The sequence below is a fragment of the Lynx rufus genome, unplaced genomic scaffold, assembly GCF_022079265.1.
Source record: "Lynx rufus isolate CCGP_SWC_20201006 ecotype Redwood Valley unplaced genomic scaffold, mLynRuf1.p SCAF_10, whole genome shotgun sequence".
Classification (NCBI taxonomy): domain Eukaryota; kingdom Metazoa; phylum Chordata; class Mammalia; order Carnivora; family Felidae; genus Lynx; species Lynx rufus.
This window is the reverse complement of record NW_025814824.1, coordinates 80,657,400-80,675,676: the sequence shown is the minus strand read 5'-3', so window position 1 is coordinate 80,675,676 and position 18,277 is coordinate 80,657,400. Positions and strand designations below refer to the sequence as shown.

General features: G+C 39.9%; 1 protein-coding gene and 1 non-coding gene across 2 annotated transcripts; both read left to right on the top strand.

The window, feature by feature from the left end:
* The first annotated feature begins 143 nt into the window (after nucleotides 1-143).
* LOC124524600 (N-acetyllactosaminide alpha-1,3-galactosyltransferase-like) lies at nucleotides 144-10,737 on the top strand. The gene is made up of 3 exons (XM_047096936.1): nucleotides 144-193; nucleotides 7,435-7,569; nucleotides 10,044-10,737. Exons 1-3 carry the CDS (start codon nucleotides 144-146, stop codon nucleotides 10,735-10,737), a joined length of 879 nt encoding a protein of 292 aa, XP_046952892.1.
* On the top strand, nucleotides 6,316-6,393 carry LOC124505370 (small nucleolar RNA SNORD19). The gene has a single exon (XR_006960645.1). It is a non-coding gene; the product is annotated as a small nucleolar RNA SNORD19 (small nucleolar RNA).
* Nucleotides 10,738-18,277: the final 7,540 nt, after the last annotated feature.

Genomic DNA, 18,277 nt, shown 5'->3' with positions numbered 1-18,277 from the left:
TCATCACTGCTTTTCTTACTGCTTCATGCTTATCTTGCATTTTACATCGTATCATAATATAACCCTTGATTTGGTAGACATTCAATTATCTCAAGCTCAATAGATATAGTGTGATTCTTTGCACTATTTCTTCTGATAGGTCTATGAACAGTCCATCAAAGGAATTAAAGCTTTCAGACTGGTTTTCTCCTAGGTAAGAACTCCAAGTCAAACATATGTGAGATTAATCCATAGATTGCCCAGTAGAAACTAACACTGTGTCAATAATACTTACAACTGGCCTTCCAACTGTTGGGCGGGAGATTGATCTTTGATTACATTACAAAAAAATAAGCAGTGTCCCAGTGGACATTAAGGCCCACATCCTTCATAAATGAGTATAGATGACAGAAACCCAACAGAAACCCAAACCTAACATTATGGCAGGTCAAAATGTGAAGGGTCCATGTTTGATCCATTTGCTTGATTCTCCTCATTTCGCCAACGAGGGAACCAAAGCCCCAGTCAGATAGATGGGTTGTCTGTGCACTTCACACTTTAATACAGCAGCTTTCCTCCAGCCTCTCTGTCTCCCTCTCCTTACTGTACCCACGTGTCTTTCTCCTTGGTGGTGCAGGGCTTCAGGACTTGTCTGAATTAAAACTTTGAAAGGAGATGTCCAGCTAAGATCATGATTGGATAATGGTCCATGAACCATCCTCCTATGATATTACAACTTTTGTCAGATCTAACAAGGACACATAAAGCACACCGGTTATTTTAAAAAAGCATTTCATACAAAGAACTGTTAACTAGTATAAAGTTACCTAGTTAGTTGTTAACTAGTATAAGTAAGTGAAAAGTCTGAAAAGAGAATTCTAAGGTGTCATGGGGGGAACAACCACAGGAAGTAACTATTTTCCCCAGGAAAAGGGCTGAAGAAACAGAAGGAAGAGGCCAAAATTGTTAAACCCTAGAAACTTGGAGAGCTTAAACTCAGTGAGTTTAAGACCCACTCAACTGGTGCTGGTACTACCAGGCTCCAGAAAGGCCTCTTGGGACAAGGAGCCAGACCTCTATGGAGGGGCACAATGAGGCTGGGTTTGACAATGTTGGAAAAGCTGAAATTTGTATCCAGATGGAACTATATCTTGGTGGTGGAGACTTGCAGGAGGAGGAGGCAGATAAGGAGCCCCCTGGAAACAGGAAAGAGCAAGTTCCTTCTTCCCCCAGGCTTGTAATTTTCCTCCAGTGCCCTCTATTAGCAGAGCCTAACAGGGTGCCTGTTGGCAAAGAAGAGATGTGGTTTGCGGAGTCCTGGCTCAATATAAGAAAGCCCAGCACAGTGCGGTGGGTTTAGTTACGAAAGATGTTAGCTTAATAGCTGGCACAGGATCCCACTCACAAGACAAGTAAGGCATATCCTTGTAAGTCAGCGTGATGATTCATCACAATTGAACAAAGGAGAAAACCATATAATCATTTACACAGATTCCAAATTGACTACCAATAAAATTCAGTTTTCACTGCATTTTTTTTTTTTGGCTTAAACAATATAAATTTATTTCTTCCCACTTCTGGAGGCTAGAAGTGGATGGTCAAGGTGTGGGAAGTTCGGTTTCCCCTGAGGCCTCTCTCCTGGGCTTTCTTGTCCTCACCGGGACTTTTTTCTGTGCGCCATCATCCACAAGCATCCATGGTGTCTCTTCTTTTTTTTTTTTTAATTTTTTTTAACGTTTATTCATTTTTTTTGAGACAGAGAGAGACAGAGCATGAATGGGGGAAGGTCAGAGAGAGAGGGAGACACAGAATCTGAAACAGGCTCCAGGCTCTGAGCTGTCAGCACAGAGCCCAACGCGGGGCTCGAACTCACGGACCGCGAGATCATGACCTGAGCTGAAGTTGGACGCCCAACCGACTGAGCCACCCAGGCGCCCCTGGTGTCTCTTCTTTTAAGGACACCAGTCCTATTGAATTTGGGCCCCACCCTTATGACCTCATTTAACCTGAATTACCTCCCTGAAGGCCCTGTCTCTAAATAGCCACAATGGGGATTAGGGTTTCAACATATGAATTGGGGGGAGACAGTGTTCAGTCCATAACAGGTTCTGAAATAGTTAATAGAATCTTTTTTTAAAAATATATTTATTTATTTTGACAGAGACAGAGACAGCATGAGTCGGGGAGGGACAGAGAGGGAGAGGGAGACAGAGAATCCCAAGCAGGCTCCACACTGTCAGCACAGAGCGGGATGCGAGGCTCAAACCCATGAAACCAAGAGATCATGACCTGAGCTGAAACCAAGAGTTGGACACTTAACTGACTGACTCACCCACACGCCCCAATAGAATCTTTTTCTTCCAACTGTACAAGAATTCTCATTCTGTTTTCATTCTTTTCCTTGATGACCATCAAGGTTGAACACCTTTTCCCATGAATATTGGCCACTTGGATATTTACTTTTGTAAAATGCCAGTTTCTATCTGTGGGTCTCCTTTCTGCTTTCTTGTTAGTGTCCTTGGATGCACAAAATTTTGTTTTCTGTGGAAGTCTAATTTATTTAATTTTTTTTCTTTTGATGTCCATGCTTTTGGTGTCACATCTAAGAAATGATTACCAAATCTAAGATCATGAAAATTTACTGTAGTTTTCTTCTAAGAGTTTTATAACTTTTGCTCTTACATTTAAGTCTTTGATCCATTTTGCATTAACGTTTATCCATGGTGGGAGATAAGTGCAACTTCATTTTTTTTAAATGTAGATATCCAGTGGTCTCAGCATAATTTGTTAAAAAGACTATTTTCCCCCATTGAATGGTCTTGGCACCCTTTATTTAAAATTAACTAATCATAGTTGTATGGGCTTTTTACAGACTCAGTTCTATTCCATTGACCTATATATGTCTATCCTTATGTCAATAACACACTGGTTTGATTATTGTATCTTTGCAGTAAGCTTTGAAATCGGGAAGTGTGAGTCCTCCAATTTTGTTCTTCTTTTTCAAGATTGTTTTGGCTATTTGAAGTTCCTTACAATTCCTTATGAATTTTAGGCTCAGTTTGTTCATTTCAGTAAAAATAATTAATTAAATTAAATTAAATTAGCAGTTAGAAAAGTGATAGTGTATTACCTTCCCAGGGTTGCTATAACAAATCACAACAAACTACATGACTTAAAACAACATAAATTAATTTCTTCACAACTCTGGAGTCCAGAAATCCAAAATCAAGGTGTCAGCAGGGCCACGTTCCCTCCAAAGCCCAAAAGAAGAATTCTTCCTATCTCTTGAAGACTCTGGTGGCCCCAGGCATTCTTTGGCGTGAAAGCATAGCTCCAGTCTCTGCCTTTGTCTCTACATGGCCTTATCTGTATCTCTCCTCTATGTGCCCTTTCATCTTAAAAGAACACCTGTCATTGGATTCACAAGCCCAACCTAATTCAGAATGATGTCATCATAATTAATTACATCTGCAAAGACACTATTTCTAAATAAGGTAACATTCTGAAGTTCCAAGTGGATTTGAATTGGGGGGAGGGTTACTATTCAATGCAGTACATGTAGGAATGACATTGAATCTGTAGCTCACTTTGGGGCATAGTACCATCTTAACAATATGAAGTCTCCAATCCATAAACATGATGTCTTTCCATTTATTTAGGCCTTCTTTAATCTTTTTCAACAATGTCTTATAGTTTTCATTGTATCAGTCTTGCACCTCCTTTGGTTGTGTGTATTCCTAAATATTTTATTCTTTTTGTTCCTGTTATAAATGAAAATGTTTTCTTAATTTTATTTTCAGATGGTTCGTTTCTAGTGTATGGAAATATAAATGATTTTTGCATGTTGATCTTGTATCCTGCAACAATTACTGGTTCTAATAGATTTTTTTTGGAAGACTGCTTAGAATCTTCTCTATTAGTAGAGATAGTTTTACTTCTTTCTTTCCAATTTGGATGCCTTTTATTTCCTTTTCTTGCCCAACTTCCCTAAACCTCCAGTACAATGTTGAAAGGAAGTGGATAAAACAGACAGCCTTGTCTTGTTCCTGATTTTAGGGGAAAAGTTTTCAGTCTCTCAAAAATAAGTATGATGTCAACTGTGAGTTTTACATAAGATGCCCTTTATCATGTAGAGGAATTTCCCTTCTGTTCCTAGTTTGTTGGGTATTTTTATCATGCAGGATTGTGGGAATTTTGTCAAATGCCTTTTCTACATCACTTAAGATGATCATGTGGGTTTTTTACTTCCATTTTATTAATATGGTGTTTTACATAGATTGGTATTTGTTTGTGTTTTGTTTTGTTTTGTTTTGTTTGTTTTTGGTATTTGTAGGTTGAACCAGCCTGCATTCCTGGAATAAATCTAACTTCAGATTTTAATATACTGTTGGATTCAGTTAACAAATATTTTGTTGAGGATTTTTGCATTTTTATTCATAATGGATATTAGTCTACAGTATTCCTGAGGTGTTTTTTCCTGGCTTTTGTATCAGTAATTCTGGCCACATAGAATGAGTTAGAAAATGCTCTCTCTTCTTCAATTTCTTTGGAAGACTTTGAGAACAATTGGTGTTAATCTGTTAGATGTTTGGTAGAATTCACCAATGAAGCCATCTTGTCCTGGGCTTTTCTTTGTTGGGAGAATTTTGATTGCCAATCCAATTATTTTTATTAATTCTGTTGCCTTGTTCCAGGCCTATTAAATTTTTCTATTTCTTCTTCAACTAGTTTTGGTAGTTCGTGTGTTTCTAGGAATTTGTCCATTTCATCTATTTATCTAATAAGGTCATGTACAATTGCTCATAGTATTCTCTTATAATGCTTTTTCTATCTGTAAGGTTTGTAGTAGTGTCTCCATTTCCACTCCTGATTTTAATAATTGGAGTCATTTCTGGATTTTTGGTTTCAGTCAGTCTAGTTAAAAATTGGTCAATTTTATCGATATTCTCAAAGAACCAATTATTGGCTTCATTAATTCTGTCATGTTTTTCTTTTCCTCTATGTCCGCTGTCTCTGCTCCAGTCCTTATTATTTCTTCCCTCTTCTTGCTTTGGGTTTAGTTTGCTATTTTTTTCTAGGTCCTTAAAGGTGGAAGGTTAGGTTATCAATATGGTATCTTTCTTCTTGTTTAATACAGATGTTTACAGCTATACACTTCCTTCTGAGTACTGCTTTTCACTGCATCCCATAAGTTTTAGTATGTTGTATTTTCATTTTTATTCATCTCAATGTATTTTCTAATTCCCTTTGTGATTTTTTTCTTTGACCCATTGGTTGTTTCAGAGTGTTTTGTTTAATTTCCATTTATTTATGAACTTTACAGGTTTCCTTCTGCTGTTAGTTTCATTCCACTGTCAATGGAAAAGATAGTTTGTATGTTTGCAACCATTTTAAGTTTATTGAGATTTGTTTTATGGCCTAACATATGATCTATCCTGGAAAATGTCCCATGTGTATTTGAGAAGAATATGTATTCTGTTGTTGATTAAAATGTTCTATGTATGTCTGCTCAGGTCTGCTGTTGAAATCCTATGGCAAGTTTTTTTTATTTCAGCTATTACACTTCTCAGCTTCAGAACTTCTTTTTGGTTCCTTTTTATAGTTCTATCTCTTTATTCACATCCTCTGCTTGTTAAGCCTTCGTTCTCCTGATTTCCTTTAGTTCTTTTTCCATGGTTTTCTTTGGCTCTTTCAGCATATTTAAAATAGTTGATTTAAAGTCTTGTTATAGTAAGCCCAATGTCTGGCTTCCCCAGGGACAGTTTTTGTTAATTCTTTCCTCCCATCAATGGACCACACATTCTTGTTTCCTTGTATGCCTCATAATTTTTAGTTGAAAACAGGCATTTTGTATATTATAATGTCATTACTTTGGAATGCTGATTCTTTTGCCTCAGAGTTTGTTGTTCTTGCTTGCTGTGGATTGTAGTTATTTGTCTGTTTGGTGACTTTTCCAGACTATTTTTAAAGACTGTATTCTTTGTCTTGTTTGGTCTGAGAGGTCTCTGTTCCTTTAGCTTATGGTCAGCTACTGGTTTGTTAAAGATAACCTTAAATACCTAGAGCCATAGTGGTGGTGGTTGTGGTGGTGGTTGTAGGATAATTGAAGGAGTAAGAGGAGAATGGGAAGAAGAAGAAGAAGAAGAAGAAGAAGAAGAAGAAGAAGATGACGGCAGCAGAGGAGGAGGAGAATTCCAAGGGGGAGGAGGAAGAGGAGGAGGGGAAGGAGAAAAAAGAAAGGAAAGGAAAGGAAAGGAAAGGAAAGGAAAGGAAAGGAAAGGAAAGGAAAGGAAAGGAAAGGAAAGGAGGAAATGGAAGGGAAGAGAAGGGAAAGGAAAAGAATGAGGGAAAAAAATAACCCTCTTACAGTCTTTGAAGACTGGCTCTATGTTTGGGCCCTCCTTCAACACAGCCCAGTTGTTTACAACTCTGCATTAGTCTTCACTTCCTGCTTAGACTGAGCCTAAATATCAGCCAGAGGTGAAATCTTAGGATCTTCAGGGATATTTTCTGAGCATGTAATCCTGAACACGTGTATGGATTTCTTAATTCCTCGTTATACAAGGGGTCTTGTTAAAGCCTTTACTTTTCAAAGAACTCTCTCCCAATTTTCTCCTCCCAGGATTTCAGCATATCTATGTTTATTCCAACTGTAATTTCTTGCCTCAGATGGCAGGGGCTTGTTTCTTTTTAAAATGTTTTCAAGAATTGCCCTCTACTTAGCCACTTTTCCATTTTGAGAGAGTTCTGAGTTAAGTGAAACAAAAGGAAGCACTAGGAGTCCAGTCCTTTGGGGACTTCTAGGGCCAAAATGGACAAACACATTTCCTTTGGAATTAGATCCACTCTTCTCCATCCCAAAGCAGATACTCAAACTGAGAACATGGTTTGCTGTTTTCAACACTATGCCATACTGGGAGTGAGTTGGTGCAAAGGCTAAGTTAAAATACCACAAACCTTTCCTTCTATTGTGTTGAGTCGTCCTTTTCTTGATTTAACTTTTGCTTGATTGCTCTAAACTTTTGGCTACCTTCTAGAGTTCTGACAAAGTTGATTCTGACAGTATGCAGTAATATTAGCACTGGCAGCATTTTAGATTATGAACCTAGGAAGGTCATTTTTCAAAATATGGTCTCTGAAAGCAATTAATGTCAAAGAGCCTAAGACCAGGAGATTTTGTCCAAATATAAGAGTTATTGTTACTTTATACTTAGGGTGACGTTTTAACTGTGTCCTCAACGATCTTGGAATCACAGTGTAACTAACCTGTACACGTACTTTTGTAATGATCTGGCCATTTCTGACAAGCTGTTTCTCCGGGTTGTCATAACCATCAAGGCTTTGGATTAGGAGTAAGGAAATGCTGCAACCAGACACAGGCTCTATATATTAGTAACATCTACCACAGTTTTATTAAAAGGTATCTTGTTCACAATTCTTATGTCTTTCTTACAGTCAGTCCATGAACCTGACCACCACCAACTGGTCAGCTCCAATTGTGTGGCATGGCACTTTCAATGAAGAAGTTTTGGAACAGTATTATGCCAAACATAAAATTACCGTGGGGCTGACTGTGTTTGCCGTAGGAAGGTAGGTAATGCCAAATGTCCTTTACATTCAAGCTTTTTATTATAGAAAATGGGAGATTATCGATAATCCCACCTCAAAAATCTAGAAAAAGTGGAACGGAATAAAGCCAAAGTAAACAGAAGTAAGGAAATAGTAAAGATGAGAACAGAAATCCATGAAACTGAAAACAGAAAATCCATAGAGTAAAATCAAAGAATCAAAAAGCTGGTTCTTTGAAAAAAAAAATCAATAAAATTCACAATCATCCAGGGATGAGCAAATAAGCCAATATGATAAAACAGAAACACCCATGCAAATGTGAAAGACCATGGCTATGACATTGTGGATCTGTAGGGAAAGACTTTCATAAATGATGCTGGAGAAAGTTGATGTCGGCATGGGAAAATCACAATTGCACCTTTCTACAGCATTCCATATACAAGCATATACAAACATACTTCCCAAGTAGTTTAAAGACCAAAAGTTAAAGGGCAAACCGCAGTGTATCTGAATGAAATCAAGACAGAAAAGGATTTTTTCATCAAGATACAGAAAATACTAATCATAAAGGAAGAGGTTGACAAATGTGACTGTATTGAAATTATCTCTACCTAAGAAAACATCAGAAAAACCCAAATTGAGGGCCATTCTACAAAATACCTGATCAGTACTCTTCAAAATGGTCAGGGTTATAAACGACAAGGAGAGACATGGAGACAGATTGGAGGAGCCTAACAAGACATAATGACTAAATGCAATGCGTATTCTGGATTGGATCTTGCAAACTAGAAGCCCACTGGGGGCAAAACAGGTGAAAAAAACAAAATCTGTGGTTAAGTTATAGTATTTAACCACTGATAATTTCCTAGTTTTGACAAATGTACTATGATTATATAAGATACTAACATTAGGGGAAGATGCATAGAGTGTATATGGGAACTCTGTATAATACAGTTACACCTGTTACATAAATCTAATATCATTCCAAAATAGAAAGTTTTCAAAAAATTTAAAAAAATAAGTTCACCATAGCAGTGAAAGTGCCTGATGATAACCTTTTTTTTTTCTTGTGAATGCCTGACATTACACTTTTGATTACTGAGGCACTCATTTCAAAGACATCCAACTTGAATAAACATACTGCGGGCTATAACATGGTTGGTCACTAACTAAACAACTGGGTAAAGAGGCAGGTCGGCCCTCCTGTGAAATTCCCCTTTTAGAAAGGCCTGGGTAACCTGTGTAACTGACCACCTGAGTGACCCCGCACTTTCCTTCCTGCACTTTCATTCCTGCTCTTAGGTTTCAAATTCTGCAATAAAGAGTGAAGCTGTGAAAGCCTTGGCACCCCATCCCCCAGCCAAATAAAGGCAGAATCCCCAAGGATCGCCCCCTTCTCTCCCTTTACCTAAGACCTCGTTCTGTGGCCCTGGGCCTACCTTGTACCCTCCAGGACTTGTGAGTAACGAACTTTGTTTTTTCAAAGTTCTCTGATGGTTGCTGCTGAGGAGTATCTTGTAAGTGTGGGCTGGTCCAGCCACAACATTGGCTGGTAAGGGAAATGTCTGTGGGGGTCTCACCACAAGCAGCAGGGGCCTAGGTGAGTCCCAGGCATTCTTGGCCAATAGGATTACTATCGAAGGCAAAGACCAATACCAAAGAGCCCTGTATTATACCATACACAGAAATTAATTCAAATGGATAACTGGCTTAAATGTGAAAGTGAAAACAATAAAGCAACTAAAAGAAAATATAGAAGCATACTTTCACTACCTTGAGGAGGCAAGGATTTCTGGAACACAGTACAAAAGCATTGACCATAAAAAAATGCGGATAAATGGTATCTCTTTGTATTTGGGTTGCTAGCTTCCAACTCAGTAGAATATTTTAAGAGGTATTTGTCATAATTTATCTTGCTTTAATTATTAAATTACCATAACTTCAGATATTCCAAACTAGAAAGTTTTCTCCCGACTCCATCTACTATGTTTCTTAAAACTTAGATCAATATCCAGAACTTATTTTTAATGATTATATAAACATTATCTGAAGCTGAGACATGTATGTCTGCATTATTGACTCCTCATAAATTCCTCCTCATAAAGCAAGCCACGGACATCAATCACTGCTCATGCAAGGACCCAAGACCTTCTTGCCTACGATCCCCAACACAAGCTCCTTCCTCCCAGACAACCCTAAAGACTCTGGCTCTCATCTTGCGACAGGGCTCTGTGCCATTTACCGATCTCACCATGTTTCATTCCCCCTCGTAAGGAAGTCCTCTTTTCTCATGATCCACAGAACCCCATCAGGGAGAGGAAAGGCAGATAATTTCACTTTCTTTTACGCTACTTAAATATAACTCAAGAAGCGTATCTAATATTTAGTTTGCCTACTAGTATTTCTGGACAAACTACGACCAGTGTAAGTTAAGTAGTATGCATTTCACTGCAATAGAAGACAAAGAACTTAATCATTTCTTGTTTACTTCACAGATATATCGACCACTATTTGAGGAAATTTATACTATCTGCAGATATGTTTTTTATGGTTGGCCATAAAGTCATAATTTATGTCCTGATAGATGACTTCTCCAGGATGCCTTGGATACAGCTGAGTCCCCTCCGTACAATCAAAGTGTTTGAAATTAAGCGAGAGAAGAGATGGCAAGATGTCAGCATGATGCGCATGAAGACTATTAGTGAACATGTTGTAGATCATATCCAGCGTGAAGTCGACTTTCTCTTCTGCATGGATGTAGATCAAATCTTCGTAAGGAAATATGGAGTGGAGACTCTGGGGGAGTCAGTGGCTCAGTTACATGCTTACTGGTACAAGGCAGATCTGATAAAGGTGCCATATGAAAGAAGTGAGTTATCAGAAGCATATATACCTACTGGCATGGGAGATTTTTATTACCATGCTGCTGTATTTGGTGGCACTCCTACCCAAGTTCTCAATATTGCCAGGGAGTGCTTGAAAGGAATCATGAATGACAAGAAAAACAGCATTGAAGCAGTATGGCATGATGAAAGCCACTTAAATAAGTATTTCTTTCTCCACAAACCTGCTAAGCTCTTATCACCGGAATATTGCTGGGATTTTACTAGAACAGATATCATTAATATTCATAATATCAAACTCTCTTGGGCTAAAAAGGATTATAAACATCTTAGGGTGAAATTGTAGTTTTATAGCACTTCCTTCAGATTTCTGAAAATAAGAGCATCATTTTTGTCTTATTCCTTAGGAAATTAGCACTTGATAAATTTTAGCACTAAAAAAAAATCACTAGCAAAATGGCAAGACCGCCAATATGGAATACTCATACTTCTCATATTCATTGTGAACTGTATAAGATGGGATACAGCAATTGCAGAATGAATGTACTGATGTCAGATGGAGATACAATGATTTCATATCCTGTGTGAATATTGAGGAGATATTATTTGTTGGATTACATTGAACAAAATAGAATCTGTCACAAGAAAATGAAGCCTGAAATATTTTTATTGATCCATGTAGATACACATTTCTCATACTGCTTAAGAAAGGGGGTTGTCAGGGTGCCTGGGTGGCTCAGCCGGTCCAACTCTTGATTTTGGCTCAGGTCAGGATTCCAGGGTTGTTGGATCAAGGCTCCCGTCAAGCTCTGTGCTGAGCATGGAGCCTGCTTAAGATTCTCTGTGTGTGTGTGTGTGTCTCTCTCTTTATCTCTTTCCCTCTCTCTCTCTCTCCCTCTGCCTCTTCCCCCATCTCTCTCTCTCAAATAAGATTAAATCTAAAAAATTAACAAAATAAAATAAAAATAAAAAAGAAAGGGATTGTCTGGAGGTGTGGATAAGAAGTCACTGCAACTATAGTAATATCCTATCTATGCAAAACATTAAAGATGTTAAAGCTGCCATCAGATGGACGGATCATTACTTAGGAAACGGAGTCACTCAAAAAGAACTAGGCGTTTTAAAACTATGAGACTGATTGTTATAAAAACTAAAAGAAAATGTAATAGATACAGAGAAAATTGAAAGCCCCTCCTTTACTCTCCCTTTGAAAACCTATCCCTCACTATTCCTTTTATATGCATTTATATACCCACCACATGAATACCCACACACACAGTGACACTTGTATTTTACACAAATTGATTCATATCACACACATGCACACATACAGGCACACACAAGGATTTTACCACTAGTCGGGGCCCAGTTAGGAAAACAGATAATGCCATCCTCAGTATTTAACAGTGGAGATTTAACACAGGGAACTGGACGTACAAGAGCTCATAACAGAGCTGAAGTGCGCACAAGAGAAAGTGAAGCAACCCATAATTAAAAAAAAATTTTTTTTAATGTTTATTTTGGAGAGAGAGAGAGAAAGAGAGAGAGTGGGGAAGGGGCAGAGAGAGAGGGAAACACAGAATCCGAAGCAGGCTCCAGGCTCTGAGCTGTCAGCACAGAGCCCGACGCGGGGCTCAAATCCACAAACTGTGAGATCATGACCTGAGCTGAAGTCGGACACAACCAACAGAGCCACCCAGGCGCCCCTAATTTTTATTTTAATGAAGGCAATAGCACTCCTAAGGCTGAAGGGAAAATTGTAGAATGTCCACAAAGAGCCAGAACCTAGCACGAGCTGCCTGGCATGGGTGGGGACAACAAAGAGAGGAGTCTAGTCACTGCTAAGGATGTCACCCAAAGGAGACAGAGACAGAGACAAGAGAGAAATGTACAGACTTTTCTCCTTCTCCTGTCCTGTCTGCCTTTGTTTCCACTGGCCAGTGCCATCCAGTAGTCGGATGCAGTGGAGTCTAGGAAATGGAGGTCCCTGCCACACCGAGCAGAGTGTGGGGAAAATGAGATCGAAATCTGAGAGTAAACAGACAAATGGCTACCACAGTCCACTCACGTTGCCACAAAGCACTCATCCTCTTCCTCCTAACTCCCATAAAATGACTTCATGTTTCTACCATGCAAAACGCAACCAGCTTTTGTGTAAATAATCACACCCCGAAGGGTGAAATCCGAAGTAATGCCTGACATAGTTTCCCTCATTATGTCCAAGAATCCAGGATGATATGAGGTCCTCTCCCTCAGGACTCTATGTGGCTCTTCATTGTTTGGTGAGCTCTGATCCAAATTGTAAAGAATAACTAATACTACTCATTTAGAAAAAAAAAAATTGTAAGAGAAGGAAAAGGGGAAAATAATTGGTTAACACATAAAAAGGTACATATATATGATAATGTATACTTACGCTTATAATATAAACATAAGAAAAATATACATGCCTTCTGTGGTCCTCATTTCTGTAGCTGGTTCCAAGGTCAAGTTCATATTGATCACTCCTTTCTTTCACCACCCATTCCACATTCTTTACTTTCTGCTGGAAGCTCAGATGAGTAGGGTTCCTTACTAGGAAGATGATATAAAGCTTCTCCTTTATAATCTGAGTCTTATAATCTTTAGAATCTGAGTCTTTAGTGGGTCTTTATCAGATTGCCACAGCTTTCCCTTAACAAGGACTGTTGGATAGAGTAGTTAAAGAGGCTCCCAGGGAACACCTTGAACTCTAGATACAGCCCTCATTCCACCATTGTGGCATAGCAACCGACTTTCACCTTGATAATCAGTTCCCTGATCCAGTACAGAGACCCCTTCTCTGGCTGCTGATCCAGCACAATGAGAGTGAAAAATGGCCAGGGGGGAGTCTCAGATGCCCGTTCAACAGGACCATCATTTTGTTTCCTTGTACATGAGAACCTTCAAACTCATCGAGCCCAAGGTTGCAGAGAAGAAAGTAAAAATGGTTCCAGCAGGGGCGCCTGGGTGGCTCAGTCGGTTAAGCGTCTGACTTTGGCTCAGGTCATGACCTCACGGTCCGTGGGTTCGAGCCCCGCGTCGGGCTTTGTGCTGACAGCTCAGAGCCTGGAGCCTGTTTCAGATTCTGTGTCTCCCTCTCTCTGTGACCCTCCCCCGTTCATGCTCTGTCTCTCTCTATCTCAAAAATAAATAAACGTTAAAAAAAATTTTTTTTTAAAAATGGTTCCAGCAGATTATCTGGTGTAATTGTAAAACAAAGCCTCACATCTCTACTTCTTGGTTCCAGGACCCATGCACTGTGGCTTTGAGGAAGACGATATGACCTAGTGACTACTATTTAATTCCTTTAGAACATTCCTTTAGAATGGCACCCCGACCTCACCAGGTGTTGTCTTAGAGCTGACCCTGTGACTGAGGCTTCAGTAGGCTGCTTCACAAAGTTAGCTGCTTCTGGGTCATGAGTTATAAGGTAAGACCAGTGAATTCCGTGGACAGAAGCCCACTGTTGCACTTAGTTGCCAATAAACTCTCTCTCTTTGGCAGAGGCAATGAAGAAAACATTTTGTAAGTCCACAAGTGGTAGTGCTGGAAGAAGCACTATGGGAAAGGAAGGTATATCTGTACCCAGAATATATTTGTTTGGGGACAAATTTCTTCTCCTTCCCTTATGGAAAAGCTCCAAGGTTACCAATATGCTGCCAGGGGCCAGACAGACCCTCAGAAGAAAAGTGTCATATGATGTACTCAGGGAGGCCTCTGCCGCCGGGTGGTTGCACGTTTAGCAGCAGAGAAAGCCAGATCGTCACTGATGAGAGGAAGTCTATCTTACTGAGCCACTGGATAGCCTCTGTCTCTGCCACCAAGGCCACTTTGTACATGGGCCATCAAGAAAGCACTGTGATGGCTGCAGAAAGAGGCTGGCTGACATCACAGAACAGATTTTTCTCTACTTGATTATTGAGAGTCTCATCTACCAAGATTGCTCTTTGGTGAGTATTTTCATGGGACACTCACATCCTTACACTCTGTACCTATTTCAGAAGCCCATAAAGAACTTCAGACTTTCTTGTCACTGAGTTTTCAATCTGCCTGAGTCCAATCTCACAGAAATGACTTCCACTGTAATGGGTTACAGCTGCATACACCCAAGCTTTTTGTTGGATCAGAAAGCATTAAGTTCACAATGGGTAGGAGAGGTCATAGTTCAGGTAAATTTAGAATCCCATGTGCCTAGTATTCTCTACCTGGCTGTGGAAAATGCCCTATCCAGTATCTGTATTTGTCACATAAACCTGTTCAGGGTCACAGAACCTTTCTTGGCAGACAATGCCTGACATAGGGCCTTCTCTCACCCTGGGTCTCACTCAAAATTGGCAGGGTATTGGTTTCTCAACACACAGGTCTGAGTGGCACTCAAGTACAATACACCTTGCTTTTAATATCCAAAAAGTCCCACTGAGCATATTTAGGCCTCTGATTTGGTGATATGTAGTTCAAGGTGCAGTAATTTGCCTAGAACCAACAACCCTACATGCTCCTCAGAAACGTCACTGATGTGTGTCAGGCCCCTGAATTTTTATGGGGTTTCTCTTCCACCTCCTGGCACGCATTTGTATTAGCATGACATCTGAGATTCTTGCTTCTTTCTGCTCAAAATGCTCAGCATGATGTTAATAACGGTATCCTGAGAGATGTCCACATGGTCGAGGATGCTGTGGATAATATTATGACAACACAGGAGAGTTCACATAACTCGGAGGTTTACTGATGTCTCTGCCAGGTAAACGCAAACTGCTTTTGGTAATCCACACTAACTGATATAAGGAAAAGCATCTGTCACCTGTAGACCACACAACAGGGACTGTGTTCATTTGCTCTAGCAAACATACGGCACCAGGAGAAGTTACTGTGATTGAAGTCACCACTTGAGTAACTTTACAATGATTCCCAGGCATTTAACCAATGAATCTGTCTCTTATACCGGCCAAACAAGCAAAGGTATCAAACAATCTCAGGTAAGTGTACCTGTTTCAATAGCTTCAGAACTTCAGCTCAATCCAATTCCATTTGTCTTAATCTAATATTATTAGATATTAAACAAGGATGTGATAGGAATCAACAGCCTGCAGTGTTTGAGTTTTTAATGATAACACTAATCTTTACAATCTCCACAGGGAGGTGTTATATAACTTCTTTCTTAAATGTTTGTTTATTTTTGAGAGAGAGAGAGAGTCAGAGCGTGAGCAGGGGCGTTTATTTTTGAGAAAGGGAGACACAGAATCTGAAGCAGGCTCCAGGCTCTGAGCTGTCAGCGCAGAGCCAGACGTGGGGCTCAAACACACACCGTGAGATCATGACCTGAACCGGAGTCGGACGCTTAACCAACTCAGCCACCCAGATGCCCCGGGGTTATATAACTTTTGATTTACCATTTTAGTGGATTTACCACTAAAGTGAGTGGAAATGGATTTCTACTCACTCTGTTAAGTAGATCACCATGCTACTTCTAGCCTCTAGAAATTATTGTCAACTCAGATCTAATGTCCATTCTGCATTTTCCTCCAAGGACACAGTCATCCTACTATACGACCACAGGTCCTCCCTTGGGGTGACATAGACTCCTCTTCAATCGAGGGACTCCAGGTCTGTAAACTGGCTTAGGTGTGGGAACATGAGACACCATAACCTGTTACCACGGCAACTGAAGTCAAGTTTCTGCTCACCGGGTCTAGAGGTTCCCCAGTAATGTAAACCCCACAATTCTCATTGAAATCTGAGAGTCCATTTCAATGTCAGTATTTGATGGTTTCCTATCTCACATTTAGGTTTTTCATCCATTTTGAATTTATTTTTGTATATGGTGTAAGGAAGTGGTCCAGTTTCATTCTTTTGCATGTTGCTGTCCAATTTTCCCAGCACCATTTGTTGAAGAGACTGTCTTTTTCCCATTGTATATTCATTCCTCCTTTGTCAAAGATTAATTGACCATATATATAGTTGTGGGTCCATTTCTGGGCTTTCTATTCTGTTCCATTGATCTGTGTGTCTGTTTTTTGTGTCAAAACCATACTGTCTTCATGACTACAGCTTTGTAATATAGCTTAAAGCAAAAGTGAATATTATTATCCTCTCTCTGTATCCATGCCCATTTTATATAGCCCCAGTAGATGTTCTCCAACAGCCAGACATGTGAATATAGAACAGCAAGCTCTCAACCGACCAGAGTACTGTAGCTACATGAGTACTCTGAGATGAGATCAGCTAAGCCTGGCCCAGAACAGCAGCAAAGGACCCCAGACTCACGAGCAAAAATAAAGCATCATTGCTTTAAGCTATTAAGGTTTGGGTGGGTTGTTATACAGCAAAAATTAATTGATATCAGAGCACTTCTAGTCTTGGGAACTATTATTATCAGTCAGGGTCCAATCAGGAAAATCTGGGTATTTCAAATGGGGGATTTTGAGAACTGGTTACACAGGTGATAGAATTGCTAAGGAGCTAGATGGGATAGTGAGGAAACTGAGAAGCTTCGGCCATCCCAAGAGCCAGAAGGGCACAGGAAGGTGGTGGTACCAAAGGCCAGAAGCCAGGGTCATCAGTGGGGGCTGGAACCCACTGCAACCACGAAGGGCACAGCTATCTGGTGGGAGGTGCAGTCACAAAGTAGACTTTAACTTTGGCGTTACACTTTTTCTTTAAGCTCACTACTGCCATTAAATACAGCCATTTCACCTGTTTGTTGAGCAAGTTAACATTTAAGTTATTTCATTAAATAAGTTAATGTATGTGCATAGTTCAGTGTCTGGTGCATAAGTGTTATAAAGCATCATTATCATATATTTTTATGGCAAAAACTATCATTGCCCCAAAGCCTTTGCCTTTGATGAGCACCTCATTCAATGAGAGCACAGGGACAATGTAACTGTTTACTGCTATATTACACAGGCTGCCAGAAACCTATCTCTGAATACTAACGTGGTGTTTTTATTTTTTTAATTGACTTTAGACCCAAACAAGGCCTGAAAACAAATTCTAGATTCCCCCTATTTCCCTGAGTGTAGTTGCCTACAAACCAACCCTCTCTTTGGTACTAAAACCTGATTCCAATTCATCTAAACAGAGAAAGAATTTATGAAATGGCATGTTGGGTAAGAAAACTGAACCCTCAAATCTTAGTAGTCTTAACACAAAAACAAGTTTCTCACTCACCCTACATTTCCAGTGAGGGTGGGAACCAGGAAGTCTCCTCCATATTGTCACTTGGGGACCCAGAACGATGGAGGGTCCACTATCTGTGACATTCCTAGTCACAATGTCAGGGGAAGACACTAGAGAATCATGCAGGGGCTTTTCAGTGCCTCAGCCTGGACTTATCCCATGCCCTGGGCTAGAAGATAGAGTCTTCTCTGCAAAGGAAGGGAGAACCAGATAGTGTTGACCAGCAACAACGTTTACTACAGAAACAGCGCCCAGTCCTTAGCCAATAGCTGCTAATATAAAGGGGCAAAGGGAGGGAATACACAGACAAGATCCTGCCACAGGGGTAATCTGTTTGAATACCAATCCTGATCCCATCACTCATTATCTCCCTGCTGATCTCCATACCCTTGAAAACATCTTCCAGAACATTAGTCCTTGATTCTATTACAAATAATTTCAAATTGAACCCCCCTAAGGTTCAAAATCCCAGGTAAGAGAATCTGATTAGCATGCCAGGTAGTTTAGGTCATGTGCCCATGGTTTAGTTGCAAAGGGCAGGAAGAGGAAATTTCTGCCTATTTCGGCTTCCACACTTGGCAGAAGGATGCTGTTGCTTCTTGAATTTAAGATTCCCTGTAAATGAGGGGTGTTCAGGTTTCTGGGCAGCCCAAACAAAAATGTGCCCTGTATCGTTTCAATGATTT

Bases quoted from the DNA above. Each gene is read 5' to 3' on its own strand.
- LOC124524600 (XM_047096936.1), top strand. From the start codon at position 144: ATGAACAGTCCATCAAAGGAATTAAAGCTTTCAGACTGGTTTTCTCCT. The intron at 194-7,434 runs GTAAGAACTCCA...TCTTTCTTACAG, and splicing joins TCAGACTGGTTTTCTCCTAG to TCAGTCCATGAACCTGACCA. The intron at 7,570-10,043 runs GTAGGTAATGCC...TTTACTTCACAG, and splicing joins ACTGTGTTTGCCGTAGGAAG to ATATATCGACCACTATTTGA.